The 24,259-nt window shown below is 39.8% G+C and overlaps 1 protein-coding gene across 5 annotated transcripts in view; it reads right to left on the bottom strand.

Moving 5' to 3' along the window:
- gria3a (glutamate receptor, ionotropic, AMPA 3a) overlaps positions 1-24,259 on the bottom strand; it is an 80,643-nt gene that overhangs the window by 18,797 nt on the left and 37,587 nt on the right. For all 5 annotated transcript variants that reach the window (XR_003040203.2, XM_017435863.3, XM_017435861.3 and 2 more), the window contains exons 5-12: positions 14,922-14,975; positions 14,535-14,696; positions 12,487-12,654; positions 11,966-12,070; positions 9,914-10,021; positions 7,222-7,428; positions 4,564-4,937; positions 1,473-1,671 (exon numbers count right to left, since the gene is read on the bottom strand). Coding sequence is in view for 4 of the 5 variants with exons in the window: in XM_017435863.3 (XP_017291352.1) it covers positions 1,473-1,671; positions 4,564-4,937; positions 7,222-7,428; positions 9,914-10,021; positions 11,966-12,070; positions 12,487-12,654; positions 14,535-14,696; positions 14,922-14,975 (1,377 nt within the window). In the remaining variant the exon portion in view is untranslated. The remainder of the gene's footprint in view (positions 1-1,472; positions 1,672-4,563; positions 4,938-7,221; positions 7,429-9,913; positions 10,022-11,965; positions 12,071-12,486; positions 12,655-14,534; positions 14,697-14,921; positions 14,976-24,259) is intronic.

Below are 24,259 nucleotides of genomic sequence, written 5' to 3'. Positions count from 1 at the left end.
AATAAAGCTAAAAATAGAAACAGCTCTAAGCCGGACGCTGGATGTGAATGTCATTTCTATTTCCAAGGAAGAGCGCGTCATCTCTGAGGCTGCATTTTGGTGAGAAAAGGGACCTGAAAATTGGAATTACATTTTCAAGGACTTTAAACTTTTCTACAACAGACAGAGCTAGTCTGAGCAAGCTGACCTTTCACCTCTGAATCACTGAGCAAATCAGAAAAACACAAAACTTTTGGACGGATTCATCGACCGACAGGCCCCCAAAATGCTTCAGGTGACTTTTGCAGCTTTAAAGTGAAGCTGTCGCTCAGTGTGTGGTGCTCGGAGTATGTTTTGGGGATGACTCTCAGCTACTATCACACAAAATGTTAGCTCAATACATGTAAAATTAGCTGAGCTATAGTTTTGTGTTCGGTAAGATTGCATTGCTGTGGCGGCCATTATAAATAGGGTTGGCTCCAAAAGTTAATTAGTTGTAGATGTTCCTCCAGTGGTTACTTTCTGAGAGTTTCTTTACAATTCATCCAGTGGTTCATGAGATATTTTGCTAACAGACAAACAAAGACATACACACAAGAGCAAAAACCTTTTCACCCTTTCGCCTTTGGCTGCGCGTGATGTTCATTTGCGAGGCTTTGACAACAATAAAAGTTTGGTTTATGCCTCCACAGATGTAGGGCTGCACGATGTTAGCAAAACGTACAATGTGCGATATTATTGTTTATTTTGATAAACTATCGCTGTCATCATCATATCACCAAATACTCTGTATTAACAACATGCAGAACATGAATGAATGGTACTTGAAACATAACGGGTTATGATTTATTGCGGACCAATCAGTCCTTTGTGATAAATTTGAGGTATACTGTGCAGCCCTAGTCTCCCAGAGATGAACTGTCCCAGATTCAAAGATGAAAAATCTTTTATTTCAATGGAGAAAGCAAAGTTAATTTTTAAGGCAAATATAGTTTGTGGACACACAGATAGCAGACATTCCCTCCTAAAAGTAATCTCATAAATTAGTTTTTGGGGTAACGACAGTTGGACTGATGTTTGGCTCTGAGAAAATACGAGCTCATCCTAACTCCCTGTCCCAAAGTGAAGTCCTTTAAATCACCGAACAAGACAAATGCATGTAATTTAAGTTTAGCCGGTTTCTCTTTTAGTAATTCTTAATTTCATTATATAAAACACAGTGAAGCACTTTTTATGATGAACTGAATTAATCAGATTTAGCTTGAGTACAACTTTGTTTGGCTTCTTTGTTTTAGAAGTGCTGCTTCAAGGGGGAAAAAAATACAGTTCTGGGCTTTTTATTGATTATTCTCTCGATTTATTACCTGACAAGTAATAAATCAAAACCCAGAGGAAAGCTCCAGGGGCTTTTTCAGCTTTGCGCTTTTGGCCAATATGAAGTTAGAGGAACTCGAGTATTTTACAGCGTGGTTTTAATCAGCTGAGACACTCACCCTAAAGAACTCCTTAGTGGAGCCGGAGTCTAGCGTTCCATAGGCGATCTCTGTCTGCTTGGCCAGATCCTCGGCGCTCTCGATTGGAGACACCATCCTCTCCACGGTGAGGAAGGCAGCCAAGTTGGCCGTGTAGGAAGAGATGATGATGAGGGTGAAAAACCACCACACTCCCCCAACAATACGACCAGACAGAGACCTGTGAGCAGGAGGAGGAGGAGGAGCAAACAGAGACAAGAGAGCAGCATGCTCAGATCTACATGTAGGGGTGAAAAGGATCTTTTTCTACTGTGTCTGCTCTGAAGTTTAGCTTGAACATGATTCTTTAATGTTGTACTTTTTAAAAAATATTGCTCCATTAACTGCTGGATAGTAAAGTCATCGTCTCCTCCCTGGTGATCCATACTTACACATTAATTTAATGTAAGTATCATTAAGTCAATATTGCTGTGGATACAGATGATTGCTTTGTTAAAAGCAATAATAAGCCCCATTAACTCCAAGTTTCCCACCATTAGATAAATAAAGCATAGGCTGGTTTGGCATTAAATATATAAAGTATGTATGGACAGAGCAGAAAGTTGAGGGTGTTGTTGGTTTGATAAAGAACAGGCAAATTGTTACTTTATTACTACTATTATTATTATTGTTATTTTATTAAATGATGGTCACGACCACAATTTAGACCAAAAGCACTTTGGAGTAAAAGGCCATTAACTGTTTTGTTATCAAACTCAGTGTGTGATGAGCAAAATTCTGCTGTCACATCAATATTCCCATCCTGGTTTTTGTGGTGTTAAACTAAAATCTTAACACAGTTTTACCATTCTGAAAAAAAAAAAAGAACAATTAATATCTCACCTGTTGTACCTCCTTTTAAACGGCCTCAGTTTGGAGAAAAAGTGAGTTTATTTCTGACTTGAGTAATGAGCTAACAGCTAGTCAGTGGGGAATTGCTGTTTCATTTTGTTCTTCTTTGGTTGCTAGAACGTTTGTCACAATCTACTTTGTTCCCACCGGTTGACATTTGGACCAGTTGAGTACAAAATGGTTAACGCTATTAAACAATTACCAGTTTGCACCGACTGACCATTTGCACGTTTAGCTGCATGCGCTAAAAGGTTCTAGATGACACTGAAAGTATTTATGCAAGTGTCGATAGAAGCATCAACGTCACGCAACCCTGCACTGGATCAGCTTTGCTTTTTTCTCCATAGTCAACTTTAGACACGTTATAAAAAGAATGAACCATTTCCATGGCACAGTGATAGGCCAGACGTTTTCTAAAGTGTACTCCAAGTCATTAAATCCTCTACAATGAGGCGCGCATAAAGGCTCAATCACGGTGAGTAAACTACACAAGGTGCCAAGCACAAACTCTCAGCAGTGCAGGTTTTTTAAGAAAATGCTACCTGTATAAAATACAGAAAGAGCACAACATAGAACCGTTTCTATAAATTATTATTTAACTTTTGAGGTTAGGGGCTATTCACAAAACATCCAAGGCTACAGCTCCAAATGGCCAGGCGTAACTAGATCAAAATAATTATAATAGTAAACCTGGGAACAAAACGTGGGTACAAAAAGAACAGCTGTTAGAACAAAGTTTTCTTTTTGTGTCCAAAACCCATGGGTACGAAGTGACCAAAACTACAAAGGTACAGTTTGGCAGAGGGATGAATTAATACGCTCGAACTAGCTGTTAGATCATCAATCCGGTCAGAATCAAACTCTGTTCCTCCAAACTGAGGCTGTTCACAGAGCTATCCACAAACAGAACCCCACTTCTAAAGATCTGAACTACTGCTTTAACACTCCAGCTACTTTCTCTTTGCTGTCCCAACTTTACAGACTGAGATGCTCTCTGAAGAGGTCTTGGTCCTGTCAAGGGTATTTTTTTAATCATTTAAAACTGCTATAAAAACAGGCCATGTGCTGTTTTAGAGAGGCAGGTTTTCATTGTTGGGTGCTTTATCTGTCAGTGGCTCATAATTTTGATCGTTCTTAGGAGAAATAATGTCACATTAAGGCCAAGCACCATGCATAAATGAGCTGGGCTACAGAGTGAAGCCACAACCAGAGTTTATAGTCACAAAAAAAGCACAAATCTATAGTTTTAAAGGGCTGGAAAGCCAGAATGCATACCATTCTGTAGAATTGGCTCAAGTTAAACTTTTACAGCCACAAAACTGCAGAAGCAGCCAACATCAGTTTTAATACCAACCTGCTAATAAAAAAAAACTTACCTCAGTTGCAATCCACCAAGCTCTTAATTATTTAACATGTTGCAGTGAAAACATTTGCTGCTAATTTTGTGCTGAAAACAAAGGCTCACTTTTATTTAACATTAAACAAGCAGCTGAGAAGCAAAGTTCAATTATCAAAGTCACATTTTGCAATCTTTTGTTCTGTGTAAGGTTAATTTACTGTGAATACTGGGAACATTATCAGTCTTTGATCTTTAATCAAGTTTATTGGGATCTTTCACAGTCAAATAAGAACCGATGTTGAATCCTTGGAGACAAAAACAAGGTCGTCACAGCAGTAATGAGTCAAGTGATGGATGAAAGGATGGATGGGTAGGTAGGTGAATGAAGGAAGGCTTGACTATCATTTGCTTTTTAAAATACAGTATGTGACGTGCTTATGTTATGATGTTTTTCCACACAAAATATGTTATAAATGCCAAGTTGATGACCGTAAAATGAGACATGCAGCAAAAACACGGTAGCCCTCCAAGAATTACGAGGAAAGTCAAGCTGTTACTTTGAATGAAGTGTAATGACCCCTGTGCATTTTACAGCCCTCAGCATGGTGGATATAAGTTATTTTGTGGATGCAGAGCATCACTGCCAGCATGCAGCTTCAAAACAAATGGATGAACGGTTAAAGAAAGGCTTCTTGCTCAGAAAGAGAGAAATGAGAGGAACGTGCAGCGAAGTGAGGCATAAGGTTAAGTAGAGACAACATTAAAGCTCAAAATAACCCATATACACCACTGCAGGATGGAAATGCATGTTTGGGACTATAAAATGCAAAGAAATGAAAGGGGCATCCTTAGAGGTGGTAGAGAGTGAACACAACAACCAACCTTGGTGAGATATCGCATCCTTGCTGCATGAAGGCACCCAGGGAGAACCACAGGCTATTAAAAATCCCAAAGTCATTTGGAGGGTCGGGGGGGCTCTGAGGGTCTTTGGCCTCATCGTTATCATCCAGGTGCCACTCATAAGGGCTGAAACGGCTCACCAGGAAGAGCACCACGCTCACGCCAATATAGGCAAAAACTATACACATCCAAATCTCATAGGCCAGAGGGTCCAGGAAGGAAAACACCCCCGGCTTGGACTTCTGAGGCTTCTTAATCATTATAGAGATGCCCAAGCTCATGAAAGGTTTAGAGAAGTCTATCACCTCCTCTCGTACCAGAGTTATTGTTAGTGGAGCCACAGCTATGTCAGCTCTCTGTTAAAAAATAAATAAAAACAAGAACACTGGGAGTTAGTCTTAAAGAGGAAACCATAAATAACCAGGCAAAACTTGAAATAATTATCTTTTATACAAAAAATCAATCAAATTCAGAATCAAACCAACTCAGCTTTCCAATGCATGTATGGGGTAAAAAAAAAACAAAGGGACTTGCTGAAATGCAGCATTTATACATATATTGAATAAAAGACCTGTTATAATGCCAGTGGGAATAAATCTGCCATTTGAAAATGAGTCACTCAGCATTTGTGTTGGTTAATGTCTTTGTCTGAATCCAGATCTCCCTCATGAATCAAGCTGAGGGGTTGGAAGACAGAGGTGGGAAAGCTTATGCAAGCAGTTCATAAATTGTGAATCAGCCTGTAACATTCACCTCTAAAAGATCCTCTGCAGTGCCTCACAGACATGCAATCAGTGTTAGAGACTGCACTGGCCAATGTTTGCACAGACATATGGAGTTGGGAAGAATCTCCGTCTCAATCAGCCGTCAAGCGTTTGTTTACATCTGAACAGCTGATCAACATCAGTAATGACATGTACTTGTCAGGGTCTCTCACGCCTTTCAAACTATTAAAGCTGGTTTACAGAAACTCCAGGTGCCAGATTAAGAATTCTGCAGTGACACACTGTTTGCATACAGATCTTTTTACATTCCAGTCTTCTGCGTTAGATTTCCAACATTACTCATTCAGCAGCTGAGCTCTCATTAAAGATGCATATCATCTTTTTAGAGCCAGATAACTTGTGAGTTATCCATGAGAAGCATGATAAAACCTGCAAAGCACTTTTACTTCACTTTTGGACACGTCCCCACTTTGTCTGCAGTTTCTCAGAGGAGAAGCTGCACTATAAAAACTCACATTGAACTTACAGCTTTGCTGCACTGTTATAAACCCAACATGGATCATTAGAGGGAAAGCACAAAAGCCTAAGCCGCGGTTGTAACACTTTTTACCGCCTGCCACCAAAGGCGAAAGGTAAATAATATTTTTGCCCGTGTCTGTCTGTGTGTGTTTTCATTTGTCTGTCTGTTGGTAAAATATCTCATGAACCACTGAACAGATTTTAATTAAGTTTTCAGAAAGTAATCACTGGATGTACATTTACAACTGATTAGCTTTTGGAGTCAACCCACTTCAAAATGGCTGCCACGCTAAATGACTTTAACTCAATCGGTTTTATAGATATTGAGCTAAGATTTGTTGTGTTAGTAGCTGAGAGTCATTAACTACGCATACTGCAAGTACTACCACATCACTTGAGATTGTGCATAATGACATTTTTATCAATGGACCATGAATAACTTTGTCATTTATCAACATAACATGATCTTAGTTTAAAACTCTGGCATGAAAGGTGGTGGGCAATTTGCATTTCTTCAATGCTTTTAATTAGCATAGTTTTATTTTGTTCATTTGTCTTAGACATTTAAAAATAGAGCAGATGCTTTAGCTAAACCTGTCAGATCGCCTTGAACAGCTGCTCAGAAGCCAAACCAACCCACCACTCCTGTGCTCTCTGTAGAAAGATATTCTTGTGTTTCAGGTCAAGATGACCATTTTCTCACTTCTACCCCACTCCTAATGCATAGAAGTGTCCTCTAACAGAGGCCCTGGTACCAATCAATGTGTTCTGCTTCTTCGCTATCTGGAACCAAGGTTTTTAGTTGGCTTTTCCTCATTGTCAGGCTTTAACAGTGTTGGAGATGTTCCCAATAAGGTACTAGAATATTAAAGAGACAGAAAGGCAATGTTGGATTTGATTAGTCTTCCTGTGGGAGCTTTGTGTATTTACCCTACGACTCCTCTGTCCATTAAACAACTGCAGAAGTTCACACTTCTGTCACATTATTAGCTGCAGATTACCAGTTCCTGTAAAGTCACAATCTCACAGCAAAGTTTTGCATAAAAGCATCACAATGCTCAGTTAGACATGGCACCAGGTCACTGAAAAGCAGTTCAGGTTTGAAAGAGGCTTATGTTTTAAATTTTGAATCAAAATGTAATATCTGAGCATCTTTAATAACACCACTTTAAACGATGCATAACAGCACAGGAAATTGAGTTTTAGAAGACCCCATATGGCCAAGACAAAAAAACTGAGTGAAATTAGAATAATAATGGGAATAGTAATCATGCATTGTGTGTTATTGGTTTGATTTTGATTAAATATGTACTGACTGATACGATCTTTCTTTTAGGTATCAGCAAATTTTAAGAAATCAACAGCTGAAAGGTTGCACAGGCTGACTGACACTTACCCCATACACCAGTTCCCCCACCATCCCGTTCCACGTCTTAGTCTCTGGATCTCTGGCTCCATATTTCCCATCCGGCACAATTGACAGCTTATATTTTATTCCCACATGTTTTGCAATTTCAGAAGCTAAATCGACACAGTAGCCTTCATATCTGTCATTCCCCTCCATCTGCATATAGTTTTTCTTGTACATCACATACGGAGCTTCCTGTTAATTAGATATAATTTTGAGTTCAGAGCAAAGAAAGAGCACATCAACAGAGGCCAGACCTCAAGGGTCAAACAAAGTCCTAACTGAAATGACAACATGCACGCATGCAGGCGAGGCCAATACAGACGCAGGGGACACAAAAAGACAAACATCTGCTAACGTCTAACTGAGAGACTCAACAGACAAAATGAGCGAGCTGAAGGAGCAAAGCCTCTGACATATAGAAAAAGAAGCTGTCAGGCTCCCTCATGCTATCTTTGTCCAAACTTTAAATCTGTGAAACTGGTTAATAAGCAGGGGGGGGTTGCATGTACTTTGCATCAGCTCAGCGCAGGAGGCAGGACAAACTGAATGGAGCACTTTTCCAGTTCATAAAGTAAACGTCAACGACACCAGAGAGCTTAAAGTCATCAAACAGGTGGGATTTTTCGCTCAAATATTGGATGTTATGTGAGAAAAATGTGCAAAGCACATCAGAGGAGCAGCTCCATGATGAAACGCATTTTAACACTGACTCAGGCTGTATTTATTTTTTCCTTTTGCATGTTAAAATTTAATTTGATCGCTACTCATCATTCATGTTTTACATTCTACAAAAATATCACCCTCCAAAATATAAAACATGTTTGCCATTAAAGATGAATCAATGTCACCATGAGATATTAATCAACATTGTTTGACTTCGTCACATGGCATGTACATGTTTTTCAGACATTATTTGGTTTAAATAAGCCTCCTCTTGAGAAGAAAATTGTTGCCTTGTTGTCTTCTAGTGACAGACTTTTTGACAGTTTTACACTTTTATATAAACTAATGCTTCTCTACTCAAGGCAGTTAAAGACAAAATGAAAGAAAAAAGCCTTTGTTACTTTCTGTTTTTTCTTTGATCCCATGAAAAGGAGGAAAACAACATAAAGTTAATGAGGTGACTGGGATGTGTTTTTACTCAAATCAAAAGTATGTCTGACAGAAAACAATGCTATGACAAAACACTTCTGTTTGTCCTCCCTCGTTCTAAATAATATTTAGTGAAGATCTTCTTCTTTTGGGGATCATCTGGCTCCATCTATTCCAGCATCCACCTCTGTCACACCAACCCTCTCCATATCTTTCTTCACTACATCCATGAAGCGTTTCTGTGGTCTTTTCCTCCTCCCTGGCTGCTCCATGCTCAACATCCTTTGTCCAATATATCCACTGTCCCTGCTCTGCACATGTCCAAACCATCTCAGCTTCTAACTTTGTCCCCAAACCTGAACTGTCCCTCAAATATACTTATTTCTAATCCTGTCCACTTTGTCACTTCAAATGAAAATTTAACCATCTTCATCTCTGCCCCACTTGTGTTTTTGTTAGAGCCCTCATCTCTAAACCATCAAGTCTCGCTACCATCTTGTAAACCTTCTGTCACTCGTCTCCATGCACTCCACCTTGCCTGCATTCTCTTCTCTCTCTTCTCTCACGTTGCTTGGGATGGTTGACCTCAATTACCAAATCTCACCTACTTTAATACATCTACTCCTTTAATACCTGTCTGCCTCTCATTCACACACATGCTTTCTGTCTGGCTTCTAATGACTTCCATTCATCTTCTCTCCGGAGCAAACCTCCACCTCACCAAGCTCTCTTTTACCTGCTCCCTACTCTCACTACAGATCAGTGTCATCTGCAAGCATCATAGTCCACAAGGACAACTATCTGGCCTCATCCGTCCACCTGTCCATCACCGTATCAAACAAAAACAGGCTCAGAGTTGATCCCTGATGTAATCCCACCCCTACCTTGAACCCATATATCACTGCTACTGCACACCTCACTACTGTCTTGCTGCATTTAGCTGAGATGACAATGAGTTTCCAGACATTTAAATGGGAATGTGTGACTGTTACATTCTGAATTTGCCTAAGATGCAGACACAATAGACAAAGTCAGAAAGAAGGCGAAGCCATGATCTTAGATGTAAGATAAGGCAAACCTTATCTTACATCTAAGAATGGCTGATGATTTCTAACCTATCACTGTGTCTAACTCTGAACTTTGTGCACTTTGAGCTTAAATTTTAGAAATCTTTTCATATAGTAATTCAGTCTTTTTTTTATTTTTGTTTGCAGAAGATTTCTTCTGGTTGTAAACTGGCGTCACTGACAGATTACTTAATGAGAGGGAAAGATTTTTACTTACTCAACGTGAAAACGATGGTGTCTATCTCTATAGTTTGTTATCTTTACCAAAGCCGTTATTGTGACGTCACTACTACAACAGCCCACTGTAATATAAAAAAACCAAAATGCTTTGGCACCCACACGGATACAGTTGAAACACTCTTGTGAATCGACTGTTTCAACATGTAGTGAGTGGATGGAAAGCAACAGAAAACAAAATAATTCTACCCTCCCAGGACAGATTGCAACAATGGACACCTTGACCTTGAGTGGCAGAAATCTTAAGGTGAAACACTTAGAACCTGCTTGAGAGTGAGTACCATAATAGTAGTGACCACAATTGTTCGGTTTTCCACAGAAGAGGACTCGTTGGTGACCTGCTGATCCATTATATATACAAACTTTTCGAACTCGTTCCAGTAGCCGATCTGAAAAACGACACAGAGGTTTACAGTTATCACGGGAAGCAGAGAGACATTCGACAGAAGAGCCTCCAAGTGTGCGTGTGAGTTCTATCTGTGCAGATGGAGACACTTTGGTTTTGTCTGATGTATGATTTAATAAAAAAGCTTGTAGTGGTGCTTCTCACTTCACCTGAGCTACACTTCAGCAGAGTAGGAGTAATCTATTCCTGGTTCAGCAAATGTTCTCTTACATAACAAGAAAGCAGCACCACTAAAGCACTGAAACATGGATACAATTAGCAAGAAAAACCTTGCAGTCTTGAAATGCCTCATCACTCTTTTTGCTAAATTAACACCACACAAAATACCAGGATAATCTTATCAGAAAAACAAATTTGTCCTGTGCATGCTTACCCTGAGAGGATCCCAGTAGCTGCTCTGTTTATTTGTGCAACACTCGTATTTTTCAGCAAAGAAGTCATCTCTCTGTTCTGGTGGTTTTAACACACCATACTCACTCTGATGTCACTGCAGATCGTCTCACACTGAGCTCGGACACGAGGGCCGCTGATGGATGGTGTCTGTGAGATGAGCTATTTGGACTTTATAGGGACACTCCCCTTTTTGATGTCAGCTTTTATGGGGATATCAGGGTCAAGGAGCTACTGTAGCTGAACCACTAAGTCAGCATTATGAGAGTAAATGTGTGTGGGGCTTCAAATAGTGCTGTTTAGGTGCCCAATTACATAAATGACAGCAAATAAACAAGTTTTCGGAAAAAATCTAGGATAAATCTAATATAACTGAACACAAAAATAAAAAACATCAAAGTTTATGAACATATTTTCTCACTAACCATAGCTTTCAAACTAAAAAAAGGCTGTTTTCTCAGAGCTATTGAAGAAGCTGTCCGGCATGTAAACTAACAAACACTGACATGTGCTGAGGCTGACAAGTTAACTAGATAAATGTGTTTTCCAAATGAGTGCACCTCATCCCAGAAGACGTTTGTTTGCTACCTCCTTTAGCAATCCAAGGCACAAGACATGTGTCTGAGCTTGTGGGCAAAATGAAGACGCTGCAGCTGAATGTTAATGTGAGCTGAAGCTCTTGGCTCCTAGCTCTTTTCTGCCTGTCTCAGCTGCAGTTTAAAATCAAAAATTTTCAATGGCTACACGCCCACAAACCAGGACACCTGTTTCTTGAAAGGAAAACAAAGAACGTCAGACTTTACAGAGACAATCTCAATGCTGGCGCATAAACAAGCACTTACACATTAATGCTTCAGCAAATATAAATACAAGTGAATATAGCTTCTGTCTGCATTACCTCTATCTAATTCAACAAAATTACATCAAGATTTACTGTGTTGACGGCTTAAAGGCTTTTAAAGAAAAGTTAAAACCTTTGCAAATCAACTGGTTACTTCAGAGTTCAGACCTCAACAGCACTAAAAATCTCTGAGATTTGCTGAAAGAGACTTTATACAGTGGGCCAAACTTTTTTTTTTTGTCTTTGGTGCAAGTTTTTGGGAAAGACTATTGCAACTCTGAACAGAAATCCTGGTTTTTCACATTACTAATAGTGGTCCAACAACATATTAGAGTGTGCAACTTTTCCTGGCCTGGAAGTGTGTTATCCTGCAAAGTTTTGCAGATTTGTTCTGCTCCAATCTGTTAGTCGTCGCTGATTCCTGAAGAATTATTTCCAAATACAAATCTAAAAGTGAAAGAAAGCTCAGATAATTTGGGTTGCATTTTGGCGGACTGGGCTACACTCAGCATCCGTTCTGCCAGCGTGTGAAGAAAAAGAAAAAAAAAAAAAACATATCCGTTTCCTCCGCTTGTCTGTTTTTATGTAACTGGAACCAATACACACAGTGTGCTTGTATTTTTATCATATGCTGGTCCTGCAAATAAATAATAATTAAATTAGAACAAGTGTTTTCAAACCTATGCGCTCACTCACCCTCCTGGGTCCCTTGGGCTTCATCTCGTACACGTCAATGGAGTAATTAGATCTTCGGCCAAATGTGTCAAACTGGATGTTTCCTGTCATACCCTGCACCTGGACCTGCCATCATCAAAACAACAATATAACACCTGTTCTGAGCAAACAGCAAGACAGTAAAGTCTGTATACAGCAACAAATGTTCTCTAGTGCTATATGTGTTTTTTGTTATTAGATATTTTTAATATAAATGTGATGTCAAACTTCCTGTGCAGTTTGCCTCTGAACCAGTTTGGTCACAGTAAGAATGTGCAAAACGAGTGGATGTAGCAAATTTTTTTAAGCAAATTAATCACCGCCCCAACTTTTTGTTGACACAAAAATTAGTTCAGAATGACTGGGGTGCTATTTATACAAGTATACATGTGTAAAGACTACGCAGAGAAAAAAAACTTCAGACACAAAAATTGAGCTGCTCAGAAATGCTACGACAGAGTTAATAAACTCCAGACGAAAGCAGTTTGTGTCCTCAGTCGTACCATTTTCAGGGCTCTCTCTATGTCAATGCCCTGGCTCCAGGGCACGGCGGGGTTGGCGAGGCAGTCGCCTGCACTCCCTCTGCGAGACACGTCCACTCGCTGGCGTCGAAGATACCGGAAGGCCTCGGCAATTACGAGAATGCCGTCATGGGTCAGTGCTGATGTGTACTGTGACAAGAACCGGGGGGGAGATACATTTACAAACGATAGCAAGATGATCAAACACAACGCTGCAATATAATCAAATTAAATTTAAAAAACTCTGACTGGACTGACAAGCTAAGGGCTAATCTAAGCATTGTAAAGACAAAAACAACTCGAAACTGAGAAGTTCTATAGAGTTTATTTTATAAACCTGTATCTTACCATCCATTTTATATTACAAAGAATTATTCAGTTTTCTGTTAAGGCAAAATGCAGGAGTAGCAGCAGCAGCTACCTGCAGCATTTCTGGTAAATGGCTTGCACTTATATAGCGCTTTATCTAGTCCAAGGACCCCAAAGTGCTTCACACTACAATCATTCACCCATTCATCCTCACATTCATACACTTATGGCAGAAAGCTACATTGTAGCCACAGCTGCCCTGGGGCAGGCTGACAGAAGTGAGGCTGCCATCACACCGGCGCCACCAAACCCCTGACCACCAGTAGGCAAGGCGGCTTTGCCCAAAGACTTAACGGCTGAGACTGATGAAGCAGGGGCTCGAACCGGGAACCCTCTGGTAACAGGACGAACCCCTGCCTCCTGAGCCACTGCTACCATTTCTGGTGCAGTCTGTGGCATTTTTTGTTTGAATATCATAGTATTTTTGAAAAACAACCTTGTAATGCAAAACTGATGTCATTCAAAGGTTAAGAAAATAGTATTTAATAAGAAAACATCGCATAAATGATGCACTGTACATTTTCAAAGAAAATCTCTAAGTGCTAAACAAACTAAATGCAATAAAAAAACCTTAGCAAATTAGGCTAAACTAAGAAAAGTGAGTTCTGTTGGGAAGAAAATTCTTTAGTCTGTGTTTCAAACCATTCTATAGGCGAGGGGAAGCAGCACAGATGGCTCAGTCACCCGTAGTGGGAAGTTTAGTTCTTGGAGGAAGGAGGCAGATAGATTGAGTGGAGCAGAGGGAACGTGTTGAGGTTTGTGGGGTGAGAAGATCTTTTAAATGAGGGGGAGTGTTTCCACAGTCGCACGGGTGGGTGAGGAGGGAGATCAAACCCAAGCAGCAACAAGAAGACAGTGGCGTGAGCGTGGAATGGGTGCAATTTGTTCGTTCTGTCACACTCTCATCAGGATCCCGGCAGCAGAATTTGGGGACGTATTGCAGCATCTGGACACTTCTGCTGGGGATCCCAGCGAGAGGTGCATTGAATTCATCAAGAGGAGGCAAAGGCATGGATCAGCTTCTCTGCATCAGAGAGGGTGAGCGTGGGACACAGCTTGGTAATATTTCTAAGGTGGAGAAAGAAGATCTTACAGAAGGGTTTAATAAGATCCTCAAAAGTGACGGGGGAATTCAGTCTTATGCTGAGATTAAGGTAGTCCATTTGCATCAACTTCTGTAAAGTTTTTGAGTTCTGAGTTGTTTTAAGACAACAATAATCCCCATTAATCTTACACAGACTAGATGTTAGTTAATTAAACTTTATTATTCCAAAATGAGGTCATTCAAAGAGCGACAGGTAAGATGTTGTTTGTAACCTTTACACAAAACCTCATTTCAAAAGATCTGAACTACCCCTTTAACCGCCCTGAAGCCCTTAAAAGAGAAAGAGACAAAGAGAGGTAGAGAAGTTCTTGTAACTTCGGATCAATTTGACCTGAAGGCCACCAGAGGGTTATGGGTATTATCCCTGCAACACGGCTTGTTTGGTCCAGACGTAAAATGTAAGTTTGTCTCAGTTCAGGTGAAAGCAGGTAACGTGATTTGAGGACATCTTGATGAGTGGTTCAGAGTAAAAGAGGATTAAAATGAGTTACAACTTTTGAAGTTGGAAGAAGAGTGGTGGAGGGGGCATCAGCATCGACAGCTACGCCTCACTAACCTTCAGCGGAGTGTTTTTGGCTTCTGGAAATTCTCTTTCATCCAAGCGTTCCCAGCGCTGGAGGAACTGCTGCACGATGGGGCTGTCTGGGTTGATGATCTGGAAGCCTGTGATGTTGGCCCCACCAGAAAAGACCCTGTCCAGGCTCAGATTGGAAAAACCCTGCAAGCAATGAGCGCAACGTCTTTAGGAATGAAGAACTTAAAAAAAAAAAAATTTTAAATTGCATTAACTTCAGCATCGTGATCATACTTGACTTGGCCACTGAGTTAAATCCACTGAGAGGGTTACATTTCTTTTAACTGAGTTGCATCACACTAAGCACTGCAGTTGTGGAGGTTTTTTTTTTCCTTTAATGTGTTGTGTCGAGTTGTTGCTCGCTCTCACCAGGTTGGCCAGGATGTAGTGGTACCCTCTGCTGTTCTTCCCCGAGGTCACCACCTTCGGTTTGCAGAAGAAGACACACAATGAGTCACAATCACATCTCTCCGTTCTCCGAACATTTAGAGGGCAGAGATTCAGAGACAATAAAGACCCTCAATTTCAAAATAGCTGAAAAGGGAAAAAAAAATAGAAAAATGAAAACATTTCATTCGCAAGGACAAGAGTGAGGATGTGAGCACATTTCTACGTTTGTGTGGGTTTTGTATGAGACGCACGCAGAGGGGGGAGTAGGAGACCGTGGTGACAGTGCTTGTTCCTTTCCATTAACTTCAACATGTAAAATAAGGTCATGGCTCTGGCGGGCCTCCTTCTCTTCTCCTGCAGCTGACGGTGCGGTGCAGTCTGCCTCTCCGTGCTCCGCCTGTCTCACTCACACATTAGACTTAATTAAACCCGAAACGATCTACGGCACCTGTCGGAGGCGGCACATTCTGAGAGAGCGCGTCGATTTCTTTAAACTTCTTCCCTGCTAAAAGCTCTTTCTCTCTATCAAAGCTTCACTAAGATTCTGTGGGGGTGGAGAGTTTTTTTTTCTTTCTCCACATTTCTACCCTCCTCCACAGTTTTGATAAGTTTACTTAACTGCTGAAGTAATCTAAATGTTACATGTCCAGGGCGAACCCACTCTTAATGCCCTAATTATCCAGTTTCACTCTCAGCATCTCCATTCTGCATGCAGTTAGTCTCCTTTCACACCATTCCACTCTATTTTCTCCTGCCTCAGAGTCACATTGCAGCCTCCAGGGGGGGGGAACGTCCTTGATGCTCCAAGGCCTGAGCCTGTGACAGGTTTACAGCTTTGAGCAAATTCAACAATAAATCCAATTACCCTCCCTGCAGATGCAAACTGATTTCATTGTGTTCCAACAATCTGCGCTCACACTTCAGTTTTGGAGTCCCCAAGCAGAAATTCCTGGAAGGTTTTTTAGCTTATTGCTTCCCCCAAATCGCCTTGAAAAGCTTTTCATTTGCTCTTCATTCATGTGAGAAGGAGCCACACTGACCCAAGTGCTGCAAAGCACTTAATGAGGCTGCGGTGCCCCGGAGTGACCGGCTAAAGTGCTTGTTAACACACAATCAAACAAAACAAACATGCTTCGCACTTTTGTAAGAGAAACTAATCTGGACAAAGTAAACAAACAAAAAAAAAAAGGGAGAATTCGAAGTGCACATTGGCCAATGCCTTTCATGACAGCGTTTTAAATTAGGATCATCTTATATTGATAAAAGATGGAGGAAGAGCTGCTTTGGTTACATCTTGAAATAACGTTTTATACAATTTTACACAATATTGCAATAAGTCTCACATGATCTGCTAGCACTCGGAGGATGGATTGTAAAGGGCTCTCAGCTCTTATTGCAACAAATTTTAGCTCAGTAGCTATAAAACTGAGCTGTAGCCATTTTTGTGTTGAGTAAAATCAATTACCAGTGACAGCCAGGTGGAACTGACTCCAAAGGTTCAGCTGTAGATGTACATCCAGCGATTCATGAGATACTTTCTTAATATGACAGACACATGAACACACACATTCTGGGGCTGGGTGATAAACATTTGCTTTTTTTATCAGACCTGAAGTGGACATGGTCTAAAAATAGTCTTCTCTTTATTTAATAAAGCATCAAAAGGCTGAATAGTTAATAAATAATAATAAAACAATAGTTAAAGCTTGTAGAACTTATTGTAACTAAACCTATGAATACAAAATCTGGGATGCAAACAAAAAAACTACATATTTTGCTACAGTACAGCTCGATGTTCAGTACTGCAAGCCTGTTTAGCTGCGGTTCCAATAATAAAACTACTGGAAATCACATTTTATGCATTTTGCCTCAGTCAATAAATGCTGACTCTGCTCTCTGTTCTTTGTGCATGCTTGAATCTTAAATTTATTACTTTATTTATTGCTTTGAATCCCAGTATTTCATTTCAGAAAAAACACTGTTTTAATACAAATGAAAAAGAAAATCTCCTGATACCTGGCAGCTCTGTTAAATTGGCACCAAGCCCAAACGGGGACGGCAATTTTTAGCTTTAGCTGAACACTCTGTTTGCTCACCTTTCTGGATAAAATAAAAAAAAAAGTTTGGGTTGAGGCTACTGTTTCACATTTCTTACAGTCCTTATTGTGAAAATTAAAGCACATTTATTAAAAACAAAAAGGAAATGTTCAGGTTTCATCAAATTCTGTCTTTTCTAATTAAAGCTTCTTTTAAAAGCATATATTAATTTAGATATTTATAGTCCCTCTTAGTATCTTTTTTCTTCTATTTTCTCCATTTGATCCATTTATCACAAGTTATTTTTTTTAATTAAAAAAGGTTAAATCCCTTGTTATTTTCCTCCCCCCCTCTGCATTTTTTCTCAACTTTCATCACTTAGTGCAAACATCAACCTCAAGAAAATTACATAATATTATCAACTAAGATGAAAAAAAAGATTTCAGTAATGAGAGTTAATCTCAGAGCTTTTAAAATCACAGTAAACCATATCAACCCACATGGGATTTAAAATAACAGCACAGATTAAATAACATGACGAAATCAACCTGAAAAAAGTTAGAAACACTGGCACAAACTCATAAACTCTTATCAATCCATATTTTATTCTCCATTTGTCATAAGATGCTCTAAACTTCAGAGCAAGCTCCAGTTTGAGGGTTTTCTTGGATAACAGTGTGAAATCACCAGGAACCAGGAAGGGATCAGGCACCAGCACTGCTAAACACTTTTAATGTCACAGGAATTAAAAACACACAAAAACAGCTTCTTCAAAGAGCGAAGGGAAAAGGAAAACCTGAGGCCTGAGAGCAAAGGGGAGTCTGAATTACAGTATGCCGATTGGCTTTTAAATATTTAATGCTCATTGAATTAGGGTTTTAGTCAAGGTGCCATGCACTGCATCTGAAGCTCTCATCTGGTGAGGATCCAAACACAACATGAATTTACCAAACATGTTGTTTTGTTCCACTTCTGCGCTGAAGTGAAGTTTACACCGCTGAGGTTTAAGAATATTCTTGGTGGGAAAAGAATACAAAAATCCACAGGTTAAAATTAATAGTTCAATAACCCTTTTGTTGATATGTATATTTATCACCTGCTGCCAAAAGGCGAAAGGTGGGCGATGATAGTTTTGCCTTGTTTGTGTGTGCATGTATGTGTTTGTTAGTTTGTTAGCGACATATCTCAAGAACCACAGGATGGATTTTATTGAAACTTTCAGAAAGTAATCATTAAATGTACATCAACATGTGATCAACATTAGCCAGCACAAAAATAGTTACAACTCAGTCAATTTTACAGATATTGAGCTAAAGTTTGGTGTGGTAGTAGCTGAGGATCTTTGACAACACATACTCTGACTGGTGTAAATGAATAACTTGCTCATGATATCACGTGAAAGCCTGCATGATGTTGTTTTTAAAAACTGACCCAAACAGCTAAGATGTCTCTTTTTCTCAACAGAAGATGATCTTAAAACTCTGGCATGAAAGGTGGCGGGTGGTGTGCATTTCTTCAACATATGCTTGGCTTTTAATCTGCTTTGCAGTAATAAAAAATTAATTCTAATACATTAATATCACCACAACAACACTGACCTCCATGCTGAGGACACAAATTGAACTCTCACTGCAGCTGAACTGAAGCCATTAGTTTCAGGTTATTTGTTCTTCCTCGGGGCTCCTCCGGCCCGTCTGTCTGGATGAGCAGGTCTGCAGTCTGAAAGCAGGCCTGAGCCGGGCCAAGCTGCAGAACCATCAGCCTAAATATTCCAGGGGGAATTGACTCTAATTAAACAGGCTGGAGCCACGGTCCTGTGCAGAGCTGGATGCATTCCCAAGTGCCCCGAAGAGGATTTAACTCTCTGCTCACTGACACGGGCGTTTCTTCATTACAGTCCTGTGCCTTTTTTCAGAACCAGAAGTCAATAACTGCCCTTTTACACCCGTAATCTAATTCTTGTCATGCTGCTCAACGCTAGGTAAAATGTGAGGAGGGAATTAAGCTGAAGACACGGCAGCATATCAGAGAAACATGGCATCAAATGTCATTAAATCCTCAACACAACGCTGAAGACTTGAACAGAAGGAAACTTGTGTCTTGTATGAACACAGATGTGGGAAAATACCTTTTCCTCATTGCTTACTGAAATAACTGTGCAGTATAAAGTATACAGCTAGTTTATTGTGCAGCTTGATGTTTGAAAATGCAGGTTTGTCCGTTCGTGGCAGCTTCTAAACTTCACACAGTCGTCTTACAGACTGCCAGTTTCATCTAAATAAATAAATAAAGGGTGTATGAAATTGTAATATTCTCCCTCTCCTTGTTGTAGTTATCCACCTGCCAACTCTCCCACTTGAATGTGTTTGATGTTGTTTTTCATTCGGGCTGCTTTTAACGCCGACTCCTCAAGGGTCTTCTTTGGATGCCTGCGCAACAAACCAGCCAACAGAAAACTCGCCTCTCTTCTTTTTTCAAAAAGCCTCGTCCTCTTTCTGCAGCTAATGTGAAGAAATATAAAAGGAGAGCACAAGTGTAGAAAATTATCTGGTTTCTGTGACATACTTGAAGCTTAGAGTTGAAGCTAGAGCTTCACATGTACTTTTTATGCTGGTTTTTTATTTCTCGTTACCTCAAGTTGAGGGGTCATGCTGGGTACATTTTAGGCTTAATTGTGAGGCAAAAAAAAAAAAAGATGAGAAAGTAGGAAACATACAGACAACCTCCAAAAGTGAGAATTCTAAAAAGAATGTCTTGCATATTTTATTTAGATAAGTTGTACTTAATGTTTGGGTAACTGTCAGATCTGTCATCAAGATTTGTAGGTCAAGCTGTCCACTGAGCATTTCTAAACGATTAAACACACTTCATAAATAACAGTGAACCAGTCATTTACCAAGCATTTCAAAATGCATATTCTGCCTTTTTATTTTTGCACTCTCATCACCCACTGACTCATTGTCTTCAGCAAAAATAAAAGAAAATAGATTTGCACATACACAAAAGCTTTAACTTTACAAACTGCACTCTCTGCAGTCTCTACCTGCAAACCGTCACAATATATAAAATTAGATTTAATTTTATAAGTTCTAAAGTTCACGAAAAAAAATAGTTTGAGAATTGTCTTTATATGTGTTTCCCTTTCTTAATATTCTAGATTCAGATTCATTTTTGTCATTCAACAACAGTGATCTCCAATCCTGGTCCTGGAGGGCCACCATCCTGCATGTTTTACTTGTTTCTCTGCTCTAACACAGCTGATTTGAATTAATGGGTGATTATCAGGCTTCTGCAGAACATGAAGAGGTGATTTAACCTCTGAATCAGGTGTGTTGGAGCAGGGAAACAAGTAAAACATGCAGGACCAGGATTGGAGACCCCTGTTCAACAACATGTCAGAAACAAAACTGTTACCCAACAAATAAATGACCTAAAGCCAAAATTATAGACCTAAAATCATATGGTAGTGCCAAGCGTATACAGACAACCAAAGTTTCTTGTTTGGCTTTGAAGTAAAAGTACTTTGCATCTTCAAGATGCTGTGTTCCTGGTAACTCTCACCACTCTGTAGGTTTTCATTGACTGAAGCCACTAGCTTGACGCCCTGAGGTTTATGCTTCTCTTATTCCACGCAAAAAAAAAATTCACAGAAGTCCTTCATAAAGTTTAACTATTTACTTCCATTGCAAACCTGTACAGACGTTATCAGAACAACTTTGGACACAAAGACCAAAAATAAAGAAATGAAAAAACCTGTGTGTCTCCACTCTCTTGTACCTGACTGACTGCTCAGACACCTTTCAGCCACACCCTCCACATTAATCATCAAGCACTTAATGTAACACTTCTACCTGAAAGCAATGACCTCAGTCAAAAGCTCAATAAATCTTAAGTTTTAAGCACTGTATCACTACAAAAATGAACTATCACTTATATGTCCTTTTATCATTTTAAATTAATCTTATTTACTTATTTATGAACTCAAAATTTTGCATTCACATTTTTACCATTAAAAGAACTTCACTCCAACAAATCCAAACCGTAAAGCAACCGAAACAACAGATGCAAAGAAAGGTGGTGAATACTTTTGTACATTATAGTCATGCATCAAAATCTCAGTTAAATAAAGACCTGGCAATCCTTAAAGGAGTGCATATCACCCGCCATCTGTCATGTCAGGGTTTTTAAGATCATCCTGTGTTAAATAATGATAGAGTTACAACCATTTTGGTAAAATCTTAAAAATAACATTATTGGTTAGTGCTCAAAGTACATGCTGGGGATGAATCTGGGCTACAACCACATCCAAAATATTGGATGATTACTTTCTAAGAGTCTGATTAAAACTGGTCCGTTAAATAGTTTGCTAACACAACAGACAAACGAACACACACACACACACACACACAGATAGACAAAGACATTCTTGTCCACTTTTTGCCTTTCGGTGATAGGAGGCTATCAGGAACTTTACATATAAACCAACCTAAAAAACTATTGCTCTGACATTTGGTGCACTGGTTGAAGATAATCGGGAGATTAAACCTAATCACAGGCTATCAACTAACAGAACCATTAGCAGGTCAAAACTGCAGCTGCAGAGACTAAAATGACTCAAACCAAGTCCCAGCTAAACAATCGACAGGACTCTGATCTCATCCAGCTACAATATCTCATTTCCAGTTCACTGAGAGTGGAATTCCAGTGCACCTCTGGGTGCTCAGCTCTCCTCCTGTTCCACGGCTCAGTAACCACAACATCTCCCCGCTTTCCACTTCTGCAGGAGGAGATGGATCCTCTCTGGCAGCAATAACAAATCCACTGTGCTTCTACTATTGATGAAAAGCCTTAAAGGTGTTATTACTCTGCCTTTACTTCGTTGAGGAGATGAGCAAGCTGATACTTTAAAAGGTGGCAGGAGAGCCAGGAGAAGAGCGGGAGGGGGAAAAAAAAAATCCCACAACTCATTCATCAACAAATAAAAGCTGTAACCGCAGAGAAACTACCTTAATGACTAAAGTTATTGACACAAACTGAATAACAAATGTCTCCGTATACACTCATTAATAACTCTGTGAGTGGATACGCCAGCTCGACTGCATGTATCAGAGAGAGAGGGAATGATAATCGACTCTGATTGAAAAATACATCATGTCCAGAACAGTTGTTTCCTGATGCCTGACTGATCTCAGTTGCTCATTCCTGCCTTCATGAGAGATCTTCCCTCAGGCTAGGAGGCTAGGCTATTTATAGTAGGCTCATTGTTGTTGCTGTTATGGGACAGTGTGTCCTACTTACACAGGAGCTGATATTACATTAAAGAAAGTGTTGGTGTCACGTCGCGCTGAAAGGAATCATCCTCAAGAGATGCGGGTGTGGCTTGATGCTCTCTTGAGCATCCGGAGGGATAGTTTGTCTGACAGATGTCACACTCCGAGTCCACATTGATCCACCGCAGAAAGGGGCAGGATGAAAAGCAAAGAGATTAATTTAAAAATCTAATGTGATTTGAAAACATTTGGAGCAAACCTTCTGTGTGAATGTGAAGGATGGAAGAAAGAAAACTTCTCTTTGGAGTTTTTTTTTAAAGTTAATCATTCTCCCTGAAACGAAGGAAAAAGGCAGATTCACGCTGAGGGTCAGAGTGAAACTCAGGTTCAGCTTTATAAAAGATCATTACGTAGAGGGCAGAAGCGTTCCCCCTATGATCTCTCAGCAAAAACCAGAAAGTTAAGATGTGTCCTGGATTAGTGAAACTTCAGACAGAAAACTGTCTGAACCTAAGGACTTAAAGAGTTCAGATCTTTTGAAGTTGAGTTCTTGGAAACTTTGTGAACAATAATACCTTATCTGTTGTTGATGGCTCTTGAAACAACCCCAGTTTGGAAACGTAGAGTTTAACTCTGACAGGACTGAGGAGAGAACAGCTAGTCTGAGCTGAGGAAAGACCAAAGGATATCACTGTCATCTTAAAACAAAGTCAGTCTTAAAGCAATTCATAGCTGTTCATGCAAATCTTATTTTATGAATCTTTGTGTTGCTGTCAATTTTGCAATACCTGGATACTGACACAGAATCCCATAGGGGTTGAATCTTTAGGAACTTCACAATTTCATTATGACACAGAGGGCTGCAATGCAATTATAAAACAATTAGCAATGCATGTCTCTGAAAGTGGCAGCACCTAATAACTAAACTGATTTTTAATACTTGAAAGTTAATTTAAAATCATTCATGTCCGCAAAGAGAGGCATCTAAAAACAGAATACAATCCTCCAGTCCAAGAATACTGTTTATTTGCAAATGCAATAGTGGCAGCTGCAGCTAGCTGTAGCGCTATTACAGTCTGAGTCACTTCCAGCAAGAATATGATAATAATAAAGGTTTTTATTTTCACTTTGGTCTTGGCCACATGCGGGTTAGCTGTTAGCTTCTCCTTCCGGTCAAAGTTTAACACTTTCTCTCCAAATTGAGGGCATTCAAAGAGCTATCCACAAAACTTTATTTGTTCATAATCTTTTCACGCAACCCCACTTCAAAGAATCTGAACTACACCGTCAATGTTTTTTGCCCTCTTCCATGCAGTATGTCTCCAAAGAACTACTTTTTTTTCATTGATTTGGTCACATGCAGTTCTCAAACAGAATCACTGGTCATTTGTGTTTTTACGTCTGGTTCTGAACTACATCTCAAAATGTGCACTTCTCACAGTTACCTCAACAGTCGGACAGTAAAGACCACATTTAGCTAAAGACAGCCTGGGTGTAGAGCTGAAGAAGGTGCGCTGTTGTGGTGTTTGTACAAGTTGGCAGGAGTTGTTTCCTGAGGTACAGTTTAATGATCTTATAATGATGTATAAGATCTCGTCTTTTGGACTGAATATCAGTAAACATCAAGCCTTCCGGGTTAGAAGACGTTTGCAAGACAGGATTATTTTTAGGACACAGCAAAGGAAATTTCCAAAGCAGACATCTCCTTCCTCCTTCCGAGGAAGAAGACTTTTTAGATCTGTCTGCATCGCCACACTAATGAGAAGTGAATAGGAGTGACAGTGTTTAAACACCTTGGTCAGACAGGAAGTCAACAAGTTAATGTTCACTTTAAATGAGGTCCAGAGTTCCTTTGTGGAGAAGACAGACAAGGACAACGATCAATGCAGCACTCTGCTAATCAGACCTTTATGGTAGAGTGAACAGACAGAAGGCATTTATTTCTGAAGGACACAAAACAACCTGCTGATACTTTGCAAAAAGCCACCTAGAGATCAGTCTGGCCATGAG

This window comes from Kryptolebias marmoratus, linkage group LG13 (genome assembly GCF_001649575.2).
Source record: "Kryptolebias marmoratus isolate JLee-2015 linkage group LG13, ASM164957v2, whole genome shotgun sequence".
NCBI lineage: Eukaryota > Metazoa > Chordata > Actinopteri > Cyprinodontiformes > Rivulidae > Kryptolebias > Kryptolebias marmoratus.
This window is presented reverse-complemented; position numbering and strand designations above follow the sequence as displayed.